Source organism: Balaenoptera ricei, chromosome 20 (genome assembly GCF_028023285.1).
Source record: "Balaenoptera ricei isolate mBalRic1 chromosome 20, mBalRic1.hap2, whole genome shotgun sequence".
Taxonomy (NCBI): Eukaryota; Metazoa; Chordata; class Mammalia; order Artiodactyla; family Balaenopteridae; genus Balaenoptera; species Balaenoptera ricei.
This window is the reverse complement of record NC_082658.1, coordinates 13,998,158-14,019,351: the sequence shown is the minus strand read 5'-3', so window position 1 is coordinate 14,019,351 and position 21,194 is coordinate 13,998,158. Positions and strand designations below refer to the sequence as shown.

At 38.1% G+C, this 21,194-nt stretch overlaps 1 protein-coding gene across 1 annotated transcript; it reads right to left on the bottom strand.

The window, feature by feature from the left end:
- Positions 1-870: 870 nt before the first annotated feature.
- NOL11 (nucleolar protein 11) lies at positions 871-20,387 on the bottom strand. Its single transcript, XM_059906862.1, has 18 exons — positions 20,217-20,387; positions 17,805-17,918; positions 17,627-17,683; positions 16,229-16,377; positions 14,655-14,712; positions 14,188-14,332; positions 11,896-12,084; positions 8,629-8,705; positions 7,341-7,464; positions 6,758-6,846; positions 5,846-5,920; positions 5,214-5,398; positions 4,937-5,062; positions 4,552-4,782; positions 4,025-4,103; positions 3,411-3,503; positions 1,445-1,552; positions 871-1,285 (listed from the first exon to the last, which is right to left on the bottom strand). Exons 1-18 carry the CDS (start codon positions 20,355-20,357, stop codon positions 1,169-1,171), a joined length of 2,157 nt encoding a protein of 718 aa, XP_059762845.1. The 5' UTR covers positions 20,358-20,387; the 3' UTR covers positions 871-1,168.
- Positions 20,388-21,194: the final 807 nt, after the last annotated feature.

Genomic DNA, 21,194 nt, shown 5'->3' with positions numbered 1-21,194 from the left:
TTCTCTCAGATTAAAGAGAGATTAAGAATGACTAAGGAATTAACACAACATTGTAAATCAACTATACTTCAATAAAATAAATTAAAAAAAATGACAAGGGAGAACCTGTTTGTTAACTGCAATAGTTGTAACTAAAGTTTACAGAGTGCCTGACCTAAATGAAGCCTTTCTCTAACGCACGTTAAGTTGAGCCATCAGGATTCTGTATAACATGGGCTCTAGAACCACACTTGAACTTATATTATGTGCTAGAATTTACAGGAATTTAAAAAATATATATATTGCAACCTTTCACGTTAAAAGAGGTTTCAAAATGATCTACTCAACAGAGACTTTCATAGCTCATAAATGTTTCAAGTCACTCTTGGGAAACTTAGTTCATCACCTGAAAAAGTGATTTCACTTTTAACAAAAATAAATTTGAGTTTATTTTTAAGAAACAAAAGCATCCATTTCTTCTACATAAAGCCTTTCGTTTGTCCTAAACCCGAGTTAAAACAGGAAATTCTATGGTCAATCAACCTATAATACTATTTTCAGAAGAGACTTTTTTTTTTTTTACTATCTAGAAATATATTTCTATAACTGAATTTAGCATCCTAATCACAGAGGTAATCTGAGGGATGATGTTCAAGCCCTGGGTATGTAAGAAGGTAGTGCAAGGAGGTAAAGAACGGGAGACGATGGCAGGAGATAAGCACATTGGTGTACAAGGCCCCTTCCCACCCTGCCTGTGGAAATGCCCTCTTCTGTCCCCCATGAACACAGATGAGCTGGGACAGCTTCTGACTCTGATAAAACCATGTTTTTCCTAGAATCACTGTTTCTTCAATGGTGGTTTTTTATTAAAAGAAGAACTATTCAAATGGATGGTAAGAAATTCAACTTTTATCAATACACAAATAAGTTTACTTAAAAACACCTCCGTTACATATTTTTAAAAGTTTCAGAATCTCTCCCCACCAGTGTCCATAAGCTAGAATAGGTTCACGTGAAACCTGCAGTCCGGCCTAGGAGAATCAATAAGTGATGGTCTAGGTACTTGCTCAGACATTTCTCTTGTCACCGAAGAGACAGTCACAAACAAAACACATCTCTTGCCTGGTTGAGTAGGAAGAATCCACATAAAAGAGCTTCATAAAACGTCTATGAAGGAGAACTGGTAGTATCAGAAGAGTTCCAGCACTTCAATTGAATATAATTCTCTATTAGTCTTTTCTTGATTTAATTTCTGTAGCTCACGAAAACTTACTTCAATCTTGTTGAGCTCAGAACAAATGCTTATCTAAAGAAAAAAGTTCCAAAATAACTTTTACCATAACTTGTACATTTGAATAAATCCTCCACAATTACTTAGGGCTATTCCAAGAAAAATTTTAATAAATTATAATTTTGGTGCTTCTTGGTTACAAACAGAATTCAGTATGTATCAATAATTACATACCTGGGATTTCACAAACTTGTAAAGACTTAACAGTAGCCTTTTTGCTTCTGGTAGCATTACCACAACAGTAAAATTAGCATCTAGAAGTAGACATATCCAATCCATAATCTGAAGATAAACAGGAAAAGGAGCTAAGATTTTAAATTTAATTTTAGGTTAATTCATTTTACAAAGTCCATAATAATATCAAACAGTTATAAGAAAAAATAAGTCTTCTTTACAGAAGTCTGAACGTTTTAGAGATGAAGGAATTTCTAAGCAATCTAAAAAGCCTCTTTTCTGCTTTTATACTTGTCATTTTACAAGCATAATTGGATCTTTTCCATCAGATTAATCAGTAAAAAGAAAGTCACAGTGATATTTAATCCAAGGGAGAGCTAGCACTTTTTATTTTAAAATTCTTGATAACTACTAGCAGCTACAAAAAAAAGAACCCACTCATCTCCTATTCTGAAATATACACTATGACCCAAGAATAAGGTGTCCTGTATTATAGATAAGCTACCAAGAACTAAAATAAAGTTATTACTATACATTTATTAAAGTATCCTACGTAGTCTACACCTTCAAATGGTGTTGTTAACATGTAAATATCACTGTCATGAAAAAGCATTAAGGAAACCAATTATCCATTTGCAGGAAGAGGGGAAAGCTGATCCCTATGTAACTCTCTACACCAAAATAAACTTTATATGTATCAAAGAGTTAGACAAAGAAAAGGAAAAGAAAGGTACTAGGGAAAGGTACAGGGCGGCTATTTTTACACTCTTAGAGTGGGAAGGGCCTTAAGCATGGCATACCCAAAAAGAAGCCATAAAGGAAAAGCTTAACAATTCTGACAGCATGAAAATTAAAAACTCATCTATGGCAAAAATTACACTAAAGCAAGTAAAAAAGAGTGATAGGAAAAAAGTATTTGTAATACACTTCATAGAAACAGACTAATTTCTCTTAATATACAAAGAATAATTTATAAGGCAAAATGAAAAAGACAGGAAATGCAATAGAAAAATTGGACAAAGAACCTGATTAGGCAGTACACAAAAAGGAATATAAATTGGCAAGAAATGATGGTCCACCTTTCTTATTATCAAAGAAATGCAAATTAAAATAAAACACTTATTTGTTACCTACTTGACTAGCAGAGAGTAAGGTCTCAGATCTTGGTGGCCACAGTACCTCTTGTCACAACCCTTTGGAAAGGTAGCCTGGCATTTTCGAAACTAAAAATGCATGCACCCTTTATCCAGTAATTTCACTAATGGGAATTTACCCAACAGGTGTTCTCTCATAATATGCAAGAATATTTGTATAAAGATGCTCACTGAAAGTTTGTTTACAATAGCAAAAAACTGTAAGTAATTTAAATGCCAATCAATAGGGGACTAACAAATTAAGATTTTCTATAAAATCAAATAGTATGCAGTGGTTAAAAAGAATGTGGCAGATGTATATAGCCTGATTCAGAAAATGTGTAAAATGTAGCTAGCAATGAGTGAAAAAAAACAAGCTGCAGAATAGCATGCACATGATCTAATTTGCATTAGAAAGACAAGAGAAAGATAAGTTAAGGTACAGAAAGCAAATTTCTAGACATAAATGCAACTCTTAGTATTGGTTATCTCTAAGAGGGACTTGGGATTATTAGGTTACTAGGAGGACACTTATTATCCCTCTCTCCCAACGAAGCTGAGGAAATTCTTGAAAAGGGTCACAATAAAGAATCAGGAATTTAAGATGAATTTAAGTTCCTTAGTATAGCATTATGGCTCTAAAAAAGCCATCTACCAAATTGAGTGACCCACTCCAGTGGTTTGTGTACTTGGTGAGGGAGGAGGGTCGTAGGAACCACGAGACAGGGAGAAATCAGTTCCTGGATTCCAGATTCTGATACTATATACATAAAACCTTTTTTTTTTTAACATATTTTTCCCAGCATCAGATCAAAATAAAAAGATTACCTCACCTGGTTCAGGGTTGGAGGGTGTATTCCAGGAAGAGTCATAGTAGCATTTTCACTACACTTCAGATAAAGGAAATACAAATACTGGAGAAATAGCTAGGTGGGGCGGAGAAAAGAACAATCACTTTGATAGAAAAATTTTCTCTATGTAAAGCTAACAAAGAGACTGGAGAGAATTTTAAGAGGCTACTGAATTTAACTGTACATCAAACAAATATGCTAGACATCAGGGGACACAAAAATGAATCAAATGCACTCCCTGCCATCAAAGAAGAGTTCATTTGGTTTGGGAGGGGTGGGTGAGGAGCTTATTTTGTTTGTAAATAATAAGTAGAGAAGACAGAATCCTTCTCCGGGCAATTCTTTTTAGTTCCTACTCGTTTCTAACTTAGATGGATGAACCCGGCCTTCGGGTTTGGCACCAGGAACACGTCAAGCTCTGCCTCCCCCAGGTCACTCTAGCCTCCCAAGCACGATTTTTCACCCTGAGGGCTGGGAAACCTCTTATTCAGATGAAAGAACTTTATAACCTTTCGAATGCCCTAGAAGCTGGGTAGAGTTAAGGAGCAACATTTAACCCAGAAATAAAATCCTGTAGGATTCGTAAGAACACTCACAGTGATGTGTTGTGCTGGGATGTCCTTCAAATGAGGCAGAAGAAACGTCTCGCTATATGCTGAATGAAGAATTGCGTTTCTACTCGGGAATAAAGGAAAATCTCATTTCAACCAATAAAGGCTTTTCTACTGAAATAATGAGTAATTCCCTTCCCCAGTAACATTTTTCTAAATTTATACAAAAGTTCTACTTTTCTAGAAGAGTGCTATCACTGAACATTGTCCTCGTCACTAGAGATCATCTGGAATACTTTGCTATTATAGATAATTGGTGTTTATTCAGTATACTGAATTTTAGAAGGGATAGAGCTTCTATCTTAGTACAGCTTCTTAAATAAGAAGGTTTAAGTAAGTTGTTTGAACACAGCATTGAATGTAATCCATTTTCAAGCAGAAACTGAAAAAAATTGAAAGAAAGAAAAGGAAAAAACCACCTTAAATTATCTAATTACCCCTTAGTTTTTGCTTGGCATTTGACTGCATCCCTGGGAAAGAGACAATACAAGGGAAGCTGTTCCAAAGGATACAGTAGCGCTGCTCTTTTCCCTGTAACAGGGCAGGAAGCGCTCTCCTCCGCTGCAGCCTGAGGCTCCTCAGTCAACTCCTGAGCACAGTTCTCACAGTTATCTTCTTCAGGACTGAAACCATTTTGAAGAATTTCAGTTTGTTCTTCTATTTCCCCATCTTGTATAATAGCAGTATAGTCAGAAACTGACTCCATATTGATATCTGTTTCTTGAAGACTGTCATCACCAATGCTATCATGTTAATTGAAAGCAGGAAATAATTCTTATCAGTAGTTGAACTTACTGGAAAATTTTTCATTTTCTAAGCCTTCAAAGTTTTAGAAATAAAATAAAACAATAGATTAAAAACGCAGTGAAAGAAAAGGAGCATCAGCTCCTAACTTACCTCAAGAAAATTTTTAAGCAAGCGCAGGTGACTGACTCAGGGATGTCAGGGAACTGCTGTAGGCAGAGCTGTAGGATCTGCACATCTGTCTTTTCTAAGGCAAACTCCATTAAGCCAGGGCACAAGCTAAGACCAAAAACATGAATCATTTTTATATATTAAGAAACTCTCAATTGCAAATAATTCATAAGGCTTTTTCAGAGTATGAAAATCAAAACTGCAAAAAACAAGGTCAAAAGAGTTATGCGTATAAAGTTTGGTGTACAGAAACATTTACCTGTAAGAAAGCACACGCGTTTGGATAAGCTGCATCAGACAGTTCCGAGGATAAAATGATGGTTCTGCTTTACATCTTCCCAGAAGTCCTATTACTACGTCCCCAATAATAGTATGAAAGTCAGGGGTCCGCTTAACAGCCAAAAATTTACGTAATTCTACTTCAATATGTTTTTCTGAATCTTTCTGAAAGGGCAGAAGTAAAGAGTTCAGTGTGGTACATTAATAAACGTTGCTCTGCACTTAAAAGTTCCTAGCTTAACATCATCTTAAATCACTAATAGCATTCATGCATTCCTGTGAAACTGGAGTTGATACTACAATTTACTGCACAAAGACAAAATACAAAGAAAAACAAACTCAAGGATTTAGAAATCAAAATTTCTAAGAAGCTAAATTGCAAACATTCAATGCAAAGGTGAATGAGATATGAGGCCACCACCATCACACTGATCTCACAAAATGCTTAGCGAGAGTCAAATAAGCCAAAGCATCACTCTGACAACCTCAATATACTATACAAATGTAAGCCATAGCTCTAAAAATGATCACAAGAGGAAGACAATAAAAAGTACATAGGATTTCTTTTAACCATGAGTTGACTTTTCGTATTTCTAATATTTTAAAATTTACCTGTACGGCTGCTAAGAGTTGTGTGGATGGTGGAACCTCCGGCTGTACACTCGCTTCAATTTTCCTTCTCCTTAACTGGAATTCAGTAAATTGATTAGGATCTCAAAACAACACAAAAGATGCAATAGACATTTAGAAGAATATAAAATATCCCAAAGAGACTGGCACACTTTTGCTCTAATCACAAACTTTTTTTTTTTTTAATTTATTTATTTTTGGCTGCATTGGGTCTTTGTTGCTGCGCGCGGGCTTTCTCTAGTTGTGGCGAGTGGGGGCTACTCTTCATTGCGGTGCACGGGCTTCTCATTGTGGTGGCTTCTCTTGTTGCGGAGCACGAGCTCTAGACATGTGGGCTTCAGTAGTTGTGGCATGCGGGCTCAGTAGCTGTGGCTCGCGGGCTCTAGAGCACAGGCTCAGTAGTTGTGGCGCAGGGGTTTAGTTGCTCCAGGGCATGTGGGAACCAGACCAGGACTCGAACCCGTGTCCCCTGCATTGGCAGGCGGGGATTCTTAACCACTGCGCCACCAGGAAAGTCCATTCACAAGCTTTTTTAGGGTTTGGTTTTCTTACAGTGAAAAGTGGGTCTATTTCAACTTCTAACTTAAATATCTTTAAGGTTTTCAGGTTTTCATTTTTTAATAAATAAAATCTCTATACTCAGGAAGGTATTATTACTAATTGCAAACTGGTCCATTTTTACACCTGGGTCTTACACACATGCCCATAAAAACTACTAGATGACATGTGTCACTTTCGGATAAGGGCTGTCAGGTTACTAGGTTCAAGCTTCAAATCACCCCAACATTAAGAGCAAGTTTTAAGAGTTGTACAAATATGAATTATTAAAATAATTCAGCCTTTTCTGTTTTTTAACATCCGTAGTAACATTTCTATTTCAACTACCAAACTTACGATTCTCTTTGACTGCTCTGAGTTCTGAGATCCAAGTCCATATCCCTGTGATGTTTCCCAGTTTACAAAATGAGTCATGGCATGAATGTCTAAGAAAACACAAAACACACAATTTCTGGAATTTTCTGACCTATTGGTATTTACCCAGCCAATCAATCAAACAAAGAACAATAAAACAACCACCACTCATGCACAATTCAAGAGCGGCTTTAAAGTCCATTTCATTCTACCAATAACCTCAGATCAGTAAATCATAATATCCTAAAAGGCTATGTGCCCAACAGATGAGGCCACTGGTAAACCAAGGAGGGAAAAAGCATTACTGATTTTGTCTGCAGGACTTTCCCGTTGCCCCTAAAGTCAGAACACTGGTGTTCAAAACGCAGCGTAGCTCTTTAACCTGCAGCAGTGTCTGCAGTGTGGACTGTTCCCAAGGTAGCTTCCTGGACCAATAAAATCTGAACGAACACTGGCAAATTTCAACATTAAGAACAGGTTATGCAAACCGATAGCTGTGAAAATCTACATATCAAACTAGAAGTTTATAAAATGGTTTTTAGTAATAAAACATTTAAGTTCCTACCTGGATCTTGACTATGCTTGAGTTTTCCAAGAGCACCTGCTAATGATGACACCTCACACTTGTATGGGATTACAGTTAGAAATTTTCCATGTAGCATAAACAAATTTTCCCCATGATACCAGAGCTACAAAAAAGTTATCAAAAATGTAAGCAACCCTTTTTCTCTTCTAAGATCTGATTCAACAAAGCCATATAACTTATAACAATAACTTGTGGTGGAAGTAATCTTAATATAACAGAAAGAATAAGGTGAAGTTAAGCAACTTTCCAGAATAATCCCATATGTTCAATTTATTAATTGAGGTAGGTTTACAAAGCTCTTATTTTTGCCCATGTCTGAATAAAGTGTAATTTAAAGATAATTTCTTTTGACTCATAAAAATTTGATCAACACATATATTTAAAATAAATGAATTGTTTAAAATATTGTAAGTATTACACATCTATTAACGTGATACTCACAAAGGCTATTGTAACACAGGCAAACTGTTTTGATGTACGAAATGAAAAAAGCAGAATTTAACACTGTTTCTATCTCATGATCTCAATTATAAAATTGTAAAACTGAGACAGGTATATGAACAAAAAGCTCAAAGGAACATGGAAATCAAAAGTGAAGTTTGTTAGAGCAGTGGAATTGTGAACGGCTAATTTTGTGAAAATTACTTGTTTAAATATAAATTAGAATTCTATGCTAAGAAACATAGTCTCCTTATCGTCTAATTACAATGATCAGAAACATCCTATATCTTGATGTATTTATATCTTATATTCACTAAACAACCAGTACTTACTGAGTACCTTTGTTAAGCACTGAAGATACGACGGAGAACAAAAAAGACAAGGTCCCTTGCCTCAGAAAGTTTATAGTCTGGTCACCTTAAATTTTAATTCTTTAAGTATTCTTATGTAATTCCATGATAACATTTAACATATAACCTAAAAGACTAATTTATTAGGCAAAGTAACAGCCCTTGGATATAGTTCAAAATACAAAAGTAAAAAGATCAAACCAAAGTGAGATTAAAAAGTTTTATTAACTAGCTAACTGTTCTCTCCTGATCTAAAATTAGCTTATAATTTAGTCTTTTGAAAGTGACAAACATAAGGAAACTATAAAAACAATAACCAAATTAAATATAATCTTGCAGGTAGAAAATATTTCTTAATTTATTTTAATCAAAACTGACAAAATATTTAGATCCGAAGAGACCTCTTCCCTGACAGTCTATTTGTCAGACACAAAAATAAGTACATTTGAAAAACACCCCAAAGTGCAAAAACTTACTTGACCGCTGGTCCCTTGTGGTAACTCTTTTGAAGCCTGTAGTGTTTGAAATTTTGTATTCCATATGGAGAGGCATTCTGTAAAATAAGACATACAAATTCAGAAGTTGGGACTTCCCTGGAGGTCCACTGGTTAAGACCTCCACGCTTCTACTGCAGAGGGTGCGGGTCTGATCCCTGGTCGGGGAACTAAAGATCCCACATGCCTCGTGGTGCGGCCAAAAAATTAAAAAAAAAAAAAAAGTCCAAGTTCAGAAGCCAGCCAAATATAAATATATGGTGCTGGGGGTGCGGAGAAGGGAGGGAGGGAGGAGGGAAGTCATAGTTAAACACATAGGTCTTGCTTTATTAAGAATAAAAATGAGTAATGAAGACAGAAATTCACAGAAGAAGTGGACACATGTGCAGGCAGGAGGCATATGGGAATCTGTGTACCTTCCCCTTGATTTTGCTGTGAACCTTAAACTTCTCTAAAAAAATAAGGCATTTTAAAAAAAAAATTAATGAATTTTCTATTGAAGTACAGTTGTTGCACAATATTACATAAATTACAGTTGTACAATATAGTGATTCACAATTTATAGTTATTATAAAATACTGGCTTATTCCCCATGTTGTACACATATTCTTGTAGCTTATTTTATACATAATAGTTTGTACCTCTTACTCCCTCCCCTACCCCTATCTTGCCCCTCCTCCCTTCCCTCTCCCCACTGGTAACTACTAGTTTGTCCTCTGTATCTTTGAGTCTGCTTCTTCTGTTTTATTCACTAGTTTGTTGTACTTTTTAGATTCCACATATAAGTGATGTCATACAGTATTTGTCTTTCTCTGTCTGACTTATTTCACTTAGCATGTCCTCCAAGTTCATCCATGTTGCCGTAATGGCAAAATTTCATTCTTTTTAATGGCTGAGTAGTAGTCCATTATATATATATGTATACACACACACACACACACAAATATATATACACACATACATATATACACACCCACACCACTTCTTTACCCACTCATCTGTTGATGGACACTTAGGATGCTTTCCTATCTTGGCAATTGTAAATAATGCTGCTATGAACACTGGGGTCCAGGTATCTTTCTGAATTAGTTTTTGTTTTTTCAGATATATACCCAGGGTGAAACTGCTGGGTCATATGGTAGTCCTACTTTTAGTTTTTTGAGAAACCTCCACACTGCTTTCCACAGTGGCTGCACCAATTTACATTCCCACCAACAGAGTACGAGGCTTCCCTTTCCTCCACATCCTCGCCGACACCTATTATTTGTGTTCTTTTTTGTTGACAGCCACTCTGACAGGTGTGAGGTGGTATCTCATTGTGGTTTTGGTTTGCATTCCCCTGATGATTAGCGATGTTGAACATCTCTTCATGTGTGTGTTGGCCATCTGCATTTCCTCTTTGGAAAAATGTCTATTCAGTTCTTCTGCCCATTTTTCAATTGGGTTGTTTGTTTTTTTGACTTTGAGTTGTATGAGCTGTTTATATATGTTGGATATTAATCCCTTATCAGTCATATCATTTGCAAATATTTTCTCCCATTCAGTAGGTTGTCTGTTCGATTTGTCGATGTTTCTTTTGCTGTGCAAAAGCTTTTAAAATTTAATTAGGCCCCATTTGTTTATTTTTGTTTTTATTTCCTTTGTGTTAGCAGACAGATGCAAAAAACTATTGCTGTGATTTATGTCAGAATGTTCTGCCTATATTTTCCTCTTAAAAAAATAAAGTCATGGGGCTTCCCTGGTGGCGCAGTGGTTGAGAATCTGCCTGCCAATGCAGGGGACACGGGTTCGAGCCCTGGTCTGGGAGGATCCCACATGCCGCGGAGCAACTAGGCCCGTGAGCCACAACTACTGAGCCTGCGCGTCTGGAGCCTGTGCTCCGCAACAAGAGAGGCCGCGATAGTGAGAGGCCCGCGCACCACGATGAAGAGTGGCCCCCACTTGCCGCAACTAGAGAAAGCCCTCGCACAGAAACGGAGACCCAACACAGCCAAAAATAAATAAATAAATTAATTAAAAAAAAAAAAAAAAAAAAAAAGTCAATACAGATGCTGCTATGGAAGGCTCTCTATGATATCTCAGGTGAGTGGATAAATTAAGGTGTACAACAGAGGATACGGTATGCTACCATTTGTGTAAAAAGAGGAAGAAAAATAACTAGTAGTATTTGCATATATTAAAAAAAACTCTGGAAAGAGACATGGGAAACTTTACTGAGGTTAGTGAATTTTTGGGGGGTTAAAGCAGGAACTAGAGAGGGAGAATGGGGGTTGAGAGAGGAGAAGCACAGCTTGGTAAAGTGGTTAAAAGCCAGGACTTAAGAGTGGTAAGATACATGGCGTAAGAGTCAACCTGCTTGGGTTGAACCCTAGTTCCACTACTTAGTTACCTAACATCTCAGTTTCTCATTTGTAAAATAAGGGTGATAATAACTGGACTTTCTCTCATAGGGTTGTTGGAGGATTAAATGACACAAATAATGAAATAATACAAGTAAAACACCTGGCACAGGACAGTATGCTGTAAGTGGTAGCTCCTATCTTAAAAAGAAACAAAACAAAATACACAAGGATGGCCATATCAAGTTTGTAGTCAATAGGGAGCCTGGCCTGAATAAAGCGGAGAGTTCTTGCTTTGAAACTGGGAGAAGAGACTGAAAAACGTGGACAGGGTCTAGACTGTGGCGAGAGTTGAATGCTAAACCATAGATTTGGAGTTTTATCGTGTAGGCTGGGAGACCCCAATCTTGCACTGGCCAGGTACAACTGTGTCCTTCATGACAGACTACAATTGTGTGTGTGGAGGGGTGTTTGGGGGTGAGGAGGTGAGGTGATGATGAAAATCCTGCTCTGAAGTCACAGAGACAAAAGGCACATTAGTAGTCCCCAAATTTCAAGCTGTCCAAGACTAATGAATTTATATTCTGCTAAAATGTCACCAAGGTATGAATTCAATACTCTACTGCAAGTCTTAACAATGTTTCCAATGCCTACAGGCTGGCACAGATAGCTGCAGTTTTTATTTAAGACACTGGTGACAAGCAAGGTAGTGAGTGATATAGGAAATGTTTTAGAGAAACTGATCAAGGCAAGATGAAATCAAAGACCTATTCAAGAATTAGGAAGCTACAGTGAAAAAGAGAATGAATTAGGGTGGTAATAAATAAATGAAAAAGAAAGAGGAGACTTTAAAAGTACACTTTGATGGAAAAAATCCAAAGGACTTCTTAACTGATTGGATTTTAGTTACCCTTAGAAGCTGATAGTGGTGGTCCCAGGACTGCTACGTGATCTTGGTCCAGGATGGTGAGTGCAACACCACTTCGAGCACTGCCAGACACCACGGACTTGAGCAACAGTGATTGAACTACCCTCTGATTTTTTTCTGGGTCACTTGGATGTATTGGTATCAAGGTTTCATATACACATCCATCAGAGCCTGTTGGAAACAAGTATTTATTGTTCATTATTGGATAAATGATAGTTCTATATCTGTTACAGTTAAATGTACTAAGTTGTTTATAAGATTTTACCAATTTGATAGAGAATCCAACCAGAAAAATAAACAAATGTAATAATCACATGACTCTATGCTTTCCAATAAAGAATATACTACAGGGGCTTCCCTGGTGGCACAGTGGTTGAGAATCTGCCTGCCAATGCAGGGGACACGGGTTCGAGCCCTGGTCTGGGAAGATCCCACATGCTGCGGAGCAACTAGGCCCGTGAGCCACAACTACTGAGCCTGCGCGTCTGGAGCCTGTGCTCTGCAACAAGAGAGGCCGCGATAGTGAGAGGCCTGCGCACCGCGATGAAGAGTGGCCCCCACTTGCCGCAACTAGAGAAAGCCCTCGCACAGAAACGAAGACCCAACGCAGCCAAAAATAAATAAATTAATTAATTAAAAAAAAAAAAAAAAAAAGAATATACTACAAACCTAAAGTTGAGGGAGGAGAAATATTAATAAAAATCTCAGTAAGAAATGTCATGATAGCCATGAAATAAAAATTGTAAATATCTGTAATAACTTAGAATATGAGGGGACTGCCAGGAGTACAGACAATTCAGTCAGTAAAAGGCTGTATCTCTTATTAGAAATTAATTAGCATTCTGGTCTAAATATTACATTTCTTGTTACTCCAGCACCCTAAAACCCTATTAAATCGCTGCGTTTTGTAAGTCAATTGTATTTTTGGCAATTTCATGTGGTTCTAGCTATGTTACATGAAGATTTTATGACCCTTTGGTTCACATTCCCTTACTTCAATGTTCAAAAGCTAAAACACAACTCACAAACTTCTGTGTAACAATAAATATGTCCTCTAGGTTAAACTTTAAGAAAACCAGTCCCTCTTAAGCAAAGGTATTAAGCGGATTCCAAGGACACTCTAGACATGATAAACGAAGGGAGCCTTTTTCTTAACAGCCACTGCAAACGTTTGCACATTGAAAAACTTCACAAAGATTTTAAACTGTGATAACATGAAAATGTTTCCTAAATACTGCTCTGTTTCATCCTGCCTTAACCTTCCCAAAACAACTTCAAAAGAAGCCATAACAGGCTGGGGGGAGAAGACCGCAAAGGCATTTTTTCCCCCTAGATGCATAAGACTGGGATTAAACCTTAGAGCATTAGGTAGAGGTAAACTCCAAAGCATTAAAAAAAAAAATCTGGGCCTTCCCTGGTGGCGCAGTGCTTACGAATCCGCCTGCCAACGCAGGGGACACGGGTTCGAACCCTGGTCCAGGAAGATCCCACATGCCGCAGAGCAACTAAGCCCGTGTGCCACAACTACTGAGCCTGCGCTCTAGAGCCCGTGAGCCACAACTACTGAGCCCACGTGCCACAACTACTGAAGCCCGTGCACCCTAGAGCCCGTGCTCCACAATAAGAGAAGCCACCGCAATGAGAAGCCTGCGCACCGCAACGAAGAGTAGCCCCCGCTCACCGCAACTAGAGAAAGCCCGCGCGCAGCAATGAAGACCCAACACAGCCAAAAATAAAACAAAATAAAAAATAAAATAAAATAAATTAAATAAAAAAAAAAACAAAAAACACCTTCTAAAAAAAAAAAAAAAAATCTGTAAAATGGTGGCTAGTAGAGTCCAAGACTGCTCTGTTAGTGTCCTTTTACCCACCTGTCTCCGTCACTGTTCAAAGAATGGCACACTATAGGTTGGAAAAGAGGAATGGGGAGTTCATGCAGTACCAACCTTAGGTATTTCACGGTTCACTAATTATAATATCAAAAAACCTGGACTTATCATAATAAACAGTGATTTTTCCTTTTTTATTGGTATTATATTATTTATTGCTTATGATAAAACTTTAAGACATAAAATTTACCTGCAGAGAATTACTGACCTAATGCATGACTAGACATGGCAAAATGCAAAAAGTGAAGGCATAAATGCTTGTAAGGAAGCATGGAAAGGGAAATACTACAACAGAAAACTGTAAAAACTGAAGACTCGAACTTAAAACACTATCCTGTAATACCCCTTTATTTATAAACTTTGAAAGTTTAAAAAAAATACTTACTTAATGACATCAGAGAGATGAATTTCCGATACACAGATGCACTAAAACTCTGTGTAGCCGATTTTTCTTCTTGTCTAAGTAAAAGTGTGTATTTGCTTAGGATACGTGAGTTAAACTTTTGTACATAAGCAAAGTAATTTCCATGCTGGAAAAAAAAAAAGGTTATTTTACTTTAAAAGTATTCCCATTTCCACCAACTATATTTAAATGTTGAGACCAGTTGTTGGCCCACTGTAATTACTTTAATGAGTGCTTAAAAACCTCTTGTCCAATTAAATTTAAAAAGTTATAAAAAATATTTCTTTAATTCAGGCATAGAAATAATTATTACTAATAGATTTTTCAGTATTTTAAAAATATATAAAAATTTTCTGAAAGAAATACCAAAGTCCAATTTTAGTTTTAAAAATCATACAGATGACGCTGAAATGCCACAAAATGGGCCAGGAATTAAAGGTATCACTTACTTTTTCAGTAATAAAAATCAGCACAGGATGCCTAAATACCATAAAAAACTTTGTCCACCTAAAAAAGAAAAAGAAAAATCATAAAATGCAAAATCACCAGTTGAGAGAAACACATCATCAATCTAAATTTAAGAGATTATCTTTTATTAAATATTTTTTAGAGCCAGAGAGGTAGCAGAGAACACTTAATTCAGTGTTTCAAAATATCTACCACGGGGACCTAGAAGGCATTCCTCTGTCAAATGCATCTCTGGATTAAATGCAAGTTGCTGAGCTTCCCAGAACTTTAAAGACAATAACGTGAACTATAAAGTACCAAGGGTGAGTCAGACAAGATGCGGTGTTCCCCAAACTTAATTGACCCACCCCTCCTTTTTTCAGAGTCATTTTGGGGCCTCGTGTTCTCAGGAAAACATTAGCATCTCACCTGCCTTCTTCAAGTGACAGCGGGAACTGAGGCATAGGGAGGGTAAGGGGCCTGTAACCAAGGCTGCACAGCCATTTTCTGGCAAAGTGGGGATTAGAACCCAGATTCTCTACCTATATCCTTTTGCATAAAGATTTCCTCCAAACACAGTTGCTCACACTTTAGAGGCATTCACTGAGTCTAAGATATAACTGGTCACCGTCCACATTGTTCAGTTGACTACGTACAAGTCTTTGCTTGGACCTTTAAAGATTTAGTTTGCATCAGGTGGGCCTGGAGGGGCAGCAAGTTAACCAAACAGGAAATGGGATGAAAGAATAGGGATTGGATAGATGTAAAACTGTGACATTTCCTTCTATCATTTGTGCGAGTCATTTCCCAAGTTTTATTCCAGAATCTGGGAAAGCAGAGGTCTCAAAGCACTATCCTGATTCCACTAACAACAAGCTGCACATTTCTTCAGGCGAAAGGGTTCTGACCTTGGCAGTCAGGGCTATATGACAGAACATTCTGGTCTTGTGGGATTACTCACTTAATTTTCAAATAACTTACTATTCAGTTCTGTTATTAGGACAGGACTCATTTGGCCCCAGTTTCCTCAATCACTTATCACGCCAGAGGCTTTTGAGGGATGTTATTTTGGCTACTGTCTTACAGACGGTTTTCAATCAGCTTACTTTTATCATGTTTATAATCAAAATACTTTTGAACAAGGCAAAGAATATTATAAAAAACACAGAGTGCATTTTCTTTTTGGTTAAAAATTACAAGCATTAGGGACTTCCCTGGTGGCGCAGTGGTTGAGAATCCGCCTGCCAGTGCAGGGAACACAGGTTCGATCCCTGGTCTGGGAAGATCCCACATGCCACGGAGCAACTAAGCTCCTGCGCCACAACTATTGAGCCTGTGCTCTAGAGCCCGTGAGCCACAACTACTGAGCCCACATGCTGCAACTACTGAAGCCCACGCGCCTAGAGCCCGTGCTCTGCAGCAAGAGAAGCCACTGCAATGAGAAGCCCGCGCACTGCAATGAAGAGTAGCCCCCGCTCGCCGCAATTAGAGAAAGCCCGTGCGCAGCAACACAGACCCAACACAGCCAAAATAAATAAATAAATTTAAAAAAAAAATTACAAGTATTAGAACTTACTTAATCACTTCTTCATCAGAGATAACAGTTTCAATCTTCTGCTGGGGCTCTGCAAGCAAGGCCTCTAAACCACGAACGGCACCTTCCTTGAACAGCACCAAGGGTTCTGTCCCCTGTATCGAATGTACCCTATATACCTCAGCGGACAACTAGAAGAACATAAAAACATTTAAATTTTTATTCTAAAGGAACTGCCACCTAATAGAATCAGGACATTTACAGAAGGCTTATCTTTAAGGGACTGATTTGCTTTCATTTTTATTCAATTTTGTTTTATAATTATGTATGGTTCCAAAGTTAAATCTAAACATAAAATACAAAGTTAAATCTAACACAAAATACATTCAGAAGTCTAACTTTTGATCCTATTCTCTATCCTCTCCCCTGCTCACCCCCGTAAGTAATCACTTTTATTCATTTTTGGTTTATCTTTCCACTGTAAATACTGGAGGTTAGGCTATAACCTGGGTCTCTCAAAACTGGAGGTGAGGAGAGGTACAAACAAAGGCACTAATGCAGTTATAAGCGGTTTTGGTATTAGAAAAAGAAAGATGCCATATATAAATACATGGGCCACACACACATATTTATATATGGGTGTGTGTGTGTATGTGTATATGTATGTATGTATGTATATATAGCCTGCAAGCCCAGGAAAAGAAGTTAACACCATATGTAGGATTAAAAAAAAAAAAAAAACCCATTGTGTAAAATTCAGGATCGTGTTACTTCAGGGTGAACAAAATGACTGGAGCCAGTGGGCAGCACAGGTAGCTGGCTAGAGGTTTCAAGGGTCCGGGTGACAACTGCGGTTGTATGTGAATCAGCTCTGTTGTGAACCACTTCTAAAATATGCCAATTGTATTTAGAGTTAGACATTTAGAACCATAAAGAACTTTCAAGATTAACCTAGTTAGAGAACTTCATTTTATAAGAAAAAGTTAATTAACATACTTTAGGTCATTAGGAGAAAAGGCACAGTTAGTTAGTCATGGTTCTTTTTCACTGCAGTATGTGCCACTTTTAAAATGTATAATGCCTGAAACTTGCAGGGTCTGTTCTACCTATTTTAAGAAAGGGAACAATGAAGTTCATTTGCTCTTGCAAGGGACACACCACAAACATTTAAACTCATGGAAATAACTATAAATGTATCATTCATGAATTATTTAAGTCCTCAACCTCATATGAAAATAACATCATGTCACATTTTCTGACATATTAACTCATAAATTGAGACATTTTACTAAGATATACTGTACGATAGCTAGAATGAAAAACTGGTTATAACCTTTATGTCATGTTCACAGACACTTTAAGATAAATAACTGCTACATTACAAATTATTCCGTCTCACCAATAAACTAAATAAATATGTTGGAAAATCCAAAGACTTACTGTCGCTTTAAATACTTTATCCAGGTTTACGTCTTCATTATTCCATATTCTCAAGACCTGAAATAAAAGCATACAACTTAAAAAAGCATTCCAATTTCGATTTACATACAACATGAATAGTTAATAAATCAAAATTTGATTTGTTTTGTATATATTATACAAAAATTTTAGAACTCACCTTATTATCATGGACAACAATATACTCTCCAGTTTGAAAGTTGCACACAGCTGGACACGTTATAATTTGACCTTGTTTCACTGACCAGCTCCCCAAGGGTTTCTGATCAGAAACCTAATGAAATGAACACACAATATTCAAAAAGTCAGTCTCAGACATTAAAGCAATTAAATTTACATTCGAAAGAAATCATTAAAACGATAGTATTTAACAAATCTCCTAAATTAAAAAAATATCTAGTCACAAAAAGACAAATACTACGTGGATTCCACTTAAGACAGAAAGTAGAATGGTGGTTGCCTGGGGTTGAGGAAATTGGGAGTTATTATTTAATGAGTACAGAGTTTCAGTTTTGCCAGATGAAAAGAGTTCTGGAGATGGATGGTGGTGATGACTGCACAACAATGTGAATATATGTACTTAATACCCTGAACTGTACACTCATAGTCATTAAGATAGTAAATTTTGTTATGTGTACTTTACTGCAATTAAAAAAAAAACTTTAAAAGAGTAGTTAAAATGAAAATATAAGTTCCTAAAATGAAAAAAAGTAAATTAATATCGGCACTTTGATAATGAACAATATTAGTATATTTAAAAAATTGATGCAGTTGTGCCCTTGAACAGGGGCATGAGAAATAAGAGTAAGGATAGCTGGAATCATGCCAATTCTAATCAGCCACTCTATTCCTATGCAGGAACTGCAAAAAGTCCACTTGACAGCCAGCTAAAAACCAATGGTGTCTTCAGAAGCATCAAAACAAGCAAACAGGATAGTACTGTTGGCAACCTGTTCCCCAAACTTCAAAGCAGACAGCTAGCTTTTTTTTTTTTAATTGAAGTATAGTTGCTGCACAATATTATATGTTACAGGTGTACCATCTAGTGATTCAGTTTTAAAGGTTATATACTGCACTTATAGTTATTATAAAATATTGGCTATATTCCCCCTGTTGTACAATATATCCTTGTAGCTTATTTTATACGTAACTGTTTATACCTCTTACTCCCCTATCCCTATTTTGTCCCTCCCCCCTTCCCTGGCACCACTGGTAACCACTAGCTTGTTCTCTATATCTGTGAGTCTGCTTCTTTTTTGTTATAATCACTACTTTGTTGTAGTTTTTAGATTCCATACATAAGTGCTATCACAGTATTTGTCTTTCTCTGACTCACTTCACTTAGCATAATGCCCTCCAAGTCCATCCATGTTGCTGCAAACGGCAAAATTTCATTATTTTTTTAATGGCTGAGTAGTATTCCATTGCACATATATACACCACATCTTTATCCATTCATCTATTGATGGACGCTTAGGTTGCTTTCATATCTTGGAATGGAAGATAATAAATAATAATAAATAATGCTGCTATGAACACTCGGTGCATGTATCTTTTCTAATCAGTGTTTTTGTTTTTTGGGTTTTTTTGGGATATATACCCAGGAGTGAAACTGCTGGGTCATATGGTTGTTCTATTTTTAGTTTTTTGAGAAATCACCATACTGTCTTCCATAGTGACTGCACCACTTTACATTCCCACCAACAGGGTACAAGGCTTCTCTTTTCTCCACGTCCTCACAAACATTTATTTTTTTGTGTTCTTTTTTTTTGTGTGTGTGTGTGTTCTTTTTGATGACAGCCATTCTGACAGGTGTGAGGTGATATCTCATTGTGGTTTTGGTTTTCATTTCCCTGATGATTACCGATGTTGAGATACCCAACTTCTTAAAGACACAGAAAACTGTTCAGCAGCTCACATAAAAAGAATTACTTTCTAAGGAACCACTAAAAGCAAAGTTTAGAAAATGTGCTAAAGCAGTCCTTAGGCTAAATGGGGGCGGGGTGTGTAGACTTCAAGGGACGCAAATCCAGGATTCACAGGGTGAACCATAGCTGGCAACAGGTCACTCGGAATCAAGATGCCTACTAAGCTGCCAAGAAAGCAAAAAGCCAAAACAAAACACCGACAAAACTTTCCCCCCTAATGAGTGGGTAAGAAGTGTACGGACACAAGTCTAAAGCACTGTTCTGGCAGTGACATCTTCTCCCACCCAACCAATCTCCGTTCAACCCTTCTGCGGGCAGCTGGGCTGACAGAGACCCCAGAAGGGGATCTTAGCAAGGATATCTCCGGGAGATATAAAGCGAAAAGCACAGGTTTCCTTTCCTTTCCGAATGTAGCCCACGTGCACTTAGACGCTCTGCCGCCTGCAACTCGGAAATATGCCTCTCCGGGAGAACAACCGAGTCAGATTCTAGACCTCATTCAGCGTCCCGAAAAGGCCACAGCGGCTCTCCGCTAAGCCCGCTGCAAGATCTCTTTCCAAAGCTGTGAGAAACCTGAGGTTCCGGCTCCGAACTCAGAAAGGGGCGAGACAGCAGCGGGGGCGCTCCGATCCTATCGCTCTCACCTTATAGAGGATGACGGTCCTGCCGCTGTCCGTCACTAGAAACTGGTCTGTTTTGTCGCTCTGCTCCACTCCAAGGGGTCCGTCAGGCCCGGAACCCAGCGGTACCGCAGTCAACGTGAACCCTTCCTCCAAGGCTGCCATTTTGGTCCAACTTGCGGAAGGCCGCGCGTCCGTCCCGGCAGGCTTCGCGCTTTCTCTCGTGAGAACTAGATTAGTTCTCGCCGACTGGATTAGTCGCTCGCTAACTGAGATACCTGCTCGCGGAGCCTGCGACCTCTGGCGGGTGGAGATCGCTAGCGGCGCTGCGGACGCCGCGGGGTAGGCGGGGCCTGGAGTTTGCGTCTAGACTCCGCCTCCCAGGCCACGCCACCGAGTCCCGGTGTACTGCTCTAGACGGGAAAGAATGGGCGGGCGGGGGAGATCTTACCTGTTAGGTACTGCATCCGCTGCCCCTTATTCAGCTACGGACTTGAGAGGCTGAAGGATGAGCGTGGCAAGTGGCCGAATATAAACAAACTAGATTTTTTTAGTTGAAGCGAACTCTCTAGGAATTACTAACACGGCTTCATAGAACAGTGTCCCAAAGGAAAAATATTTCTCTCTTCAGATTAACTCTTCATAACGTGCTGTACCTAACTGAAATGCCTAATACCCCCTGCTTCTCAGAACCCGCCACAAAGGTCTGGTCTCTGCGGCCTTTTGGGCCTCCCAGCTTGTCTGTCCCCCTTGGCTCTCTGAGCACCCGCGGGGAAGTCTCTCCAGCTTACAGGAAATTCAAACTTGTCTGATGAAGCAGGTGACGTTCAAGATCCCTCTGGGCAATTTTTGGCAAGACCATTTCTGGGAGAGATTTTTAAGATAAACATGACTGATTCAATCAATAATATAAAAACTCAAAAAAGATAAATTGTGCATGTTCTTAGGGCGAAACTACGTAAATAGGCAATTAACAGATATGTACTATGTGCTACATCACAA

Coding starts and splice junctions, on each gene's coding strand:
- NOL11 (XM_059906862.1), bottom strand. CDS start 20,357: ATGGCAGCCTTGGAGGAAGGGTTCACGTTGACTGCGGTACCGCTGGGT. Junction 8,706..11,895: donor ACCACTATCAGCTTCTAAGG/GTAACTAAAATC, acceptor CTTATTTTACAG/AATGCCTCTCCATATGGAAT. Junction 5,063..5,213: donor ACGCGTGTGCTTTCTTACAG/GTAAATGTTTCT, acceptor TTTTGGTCTTAG/CTTGTGCCCTGGCTTAATGG.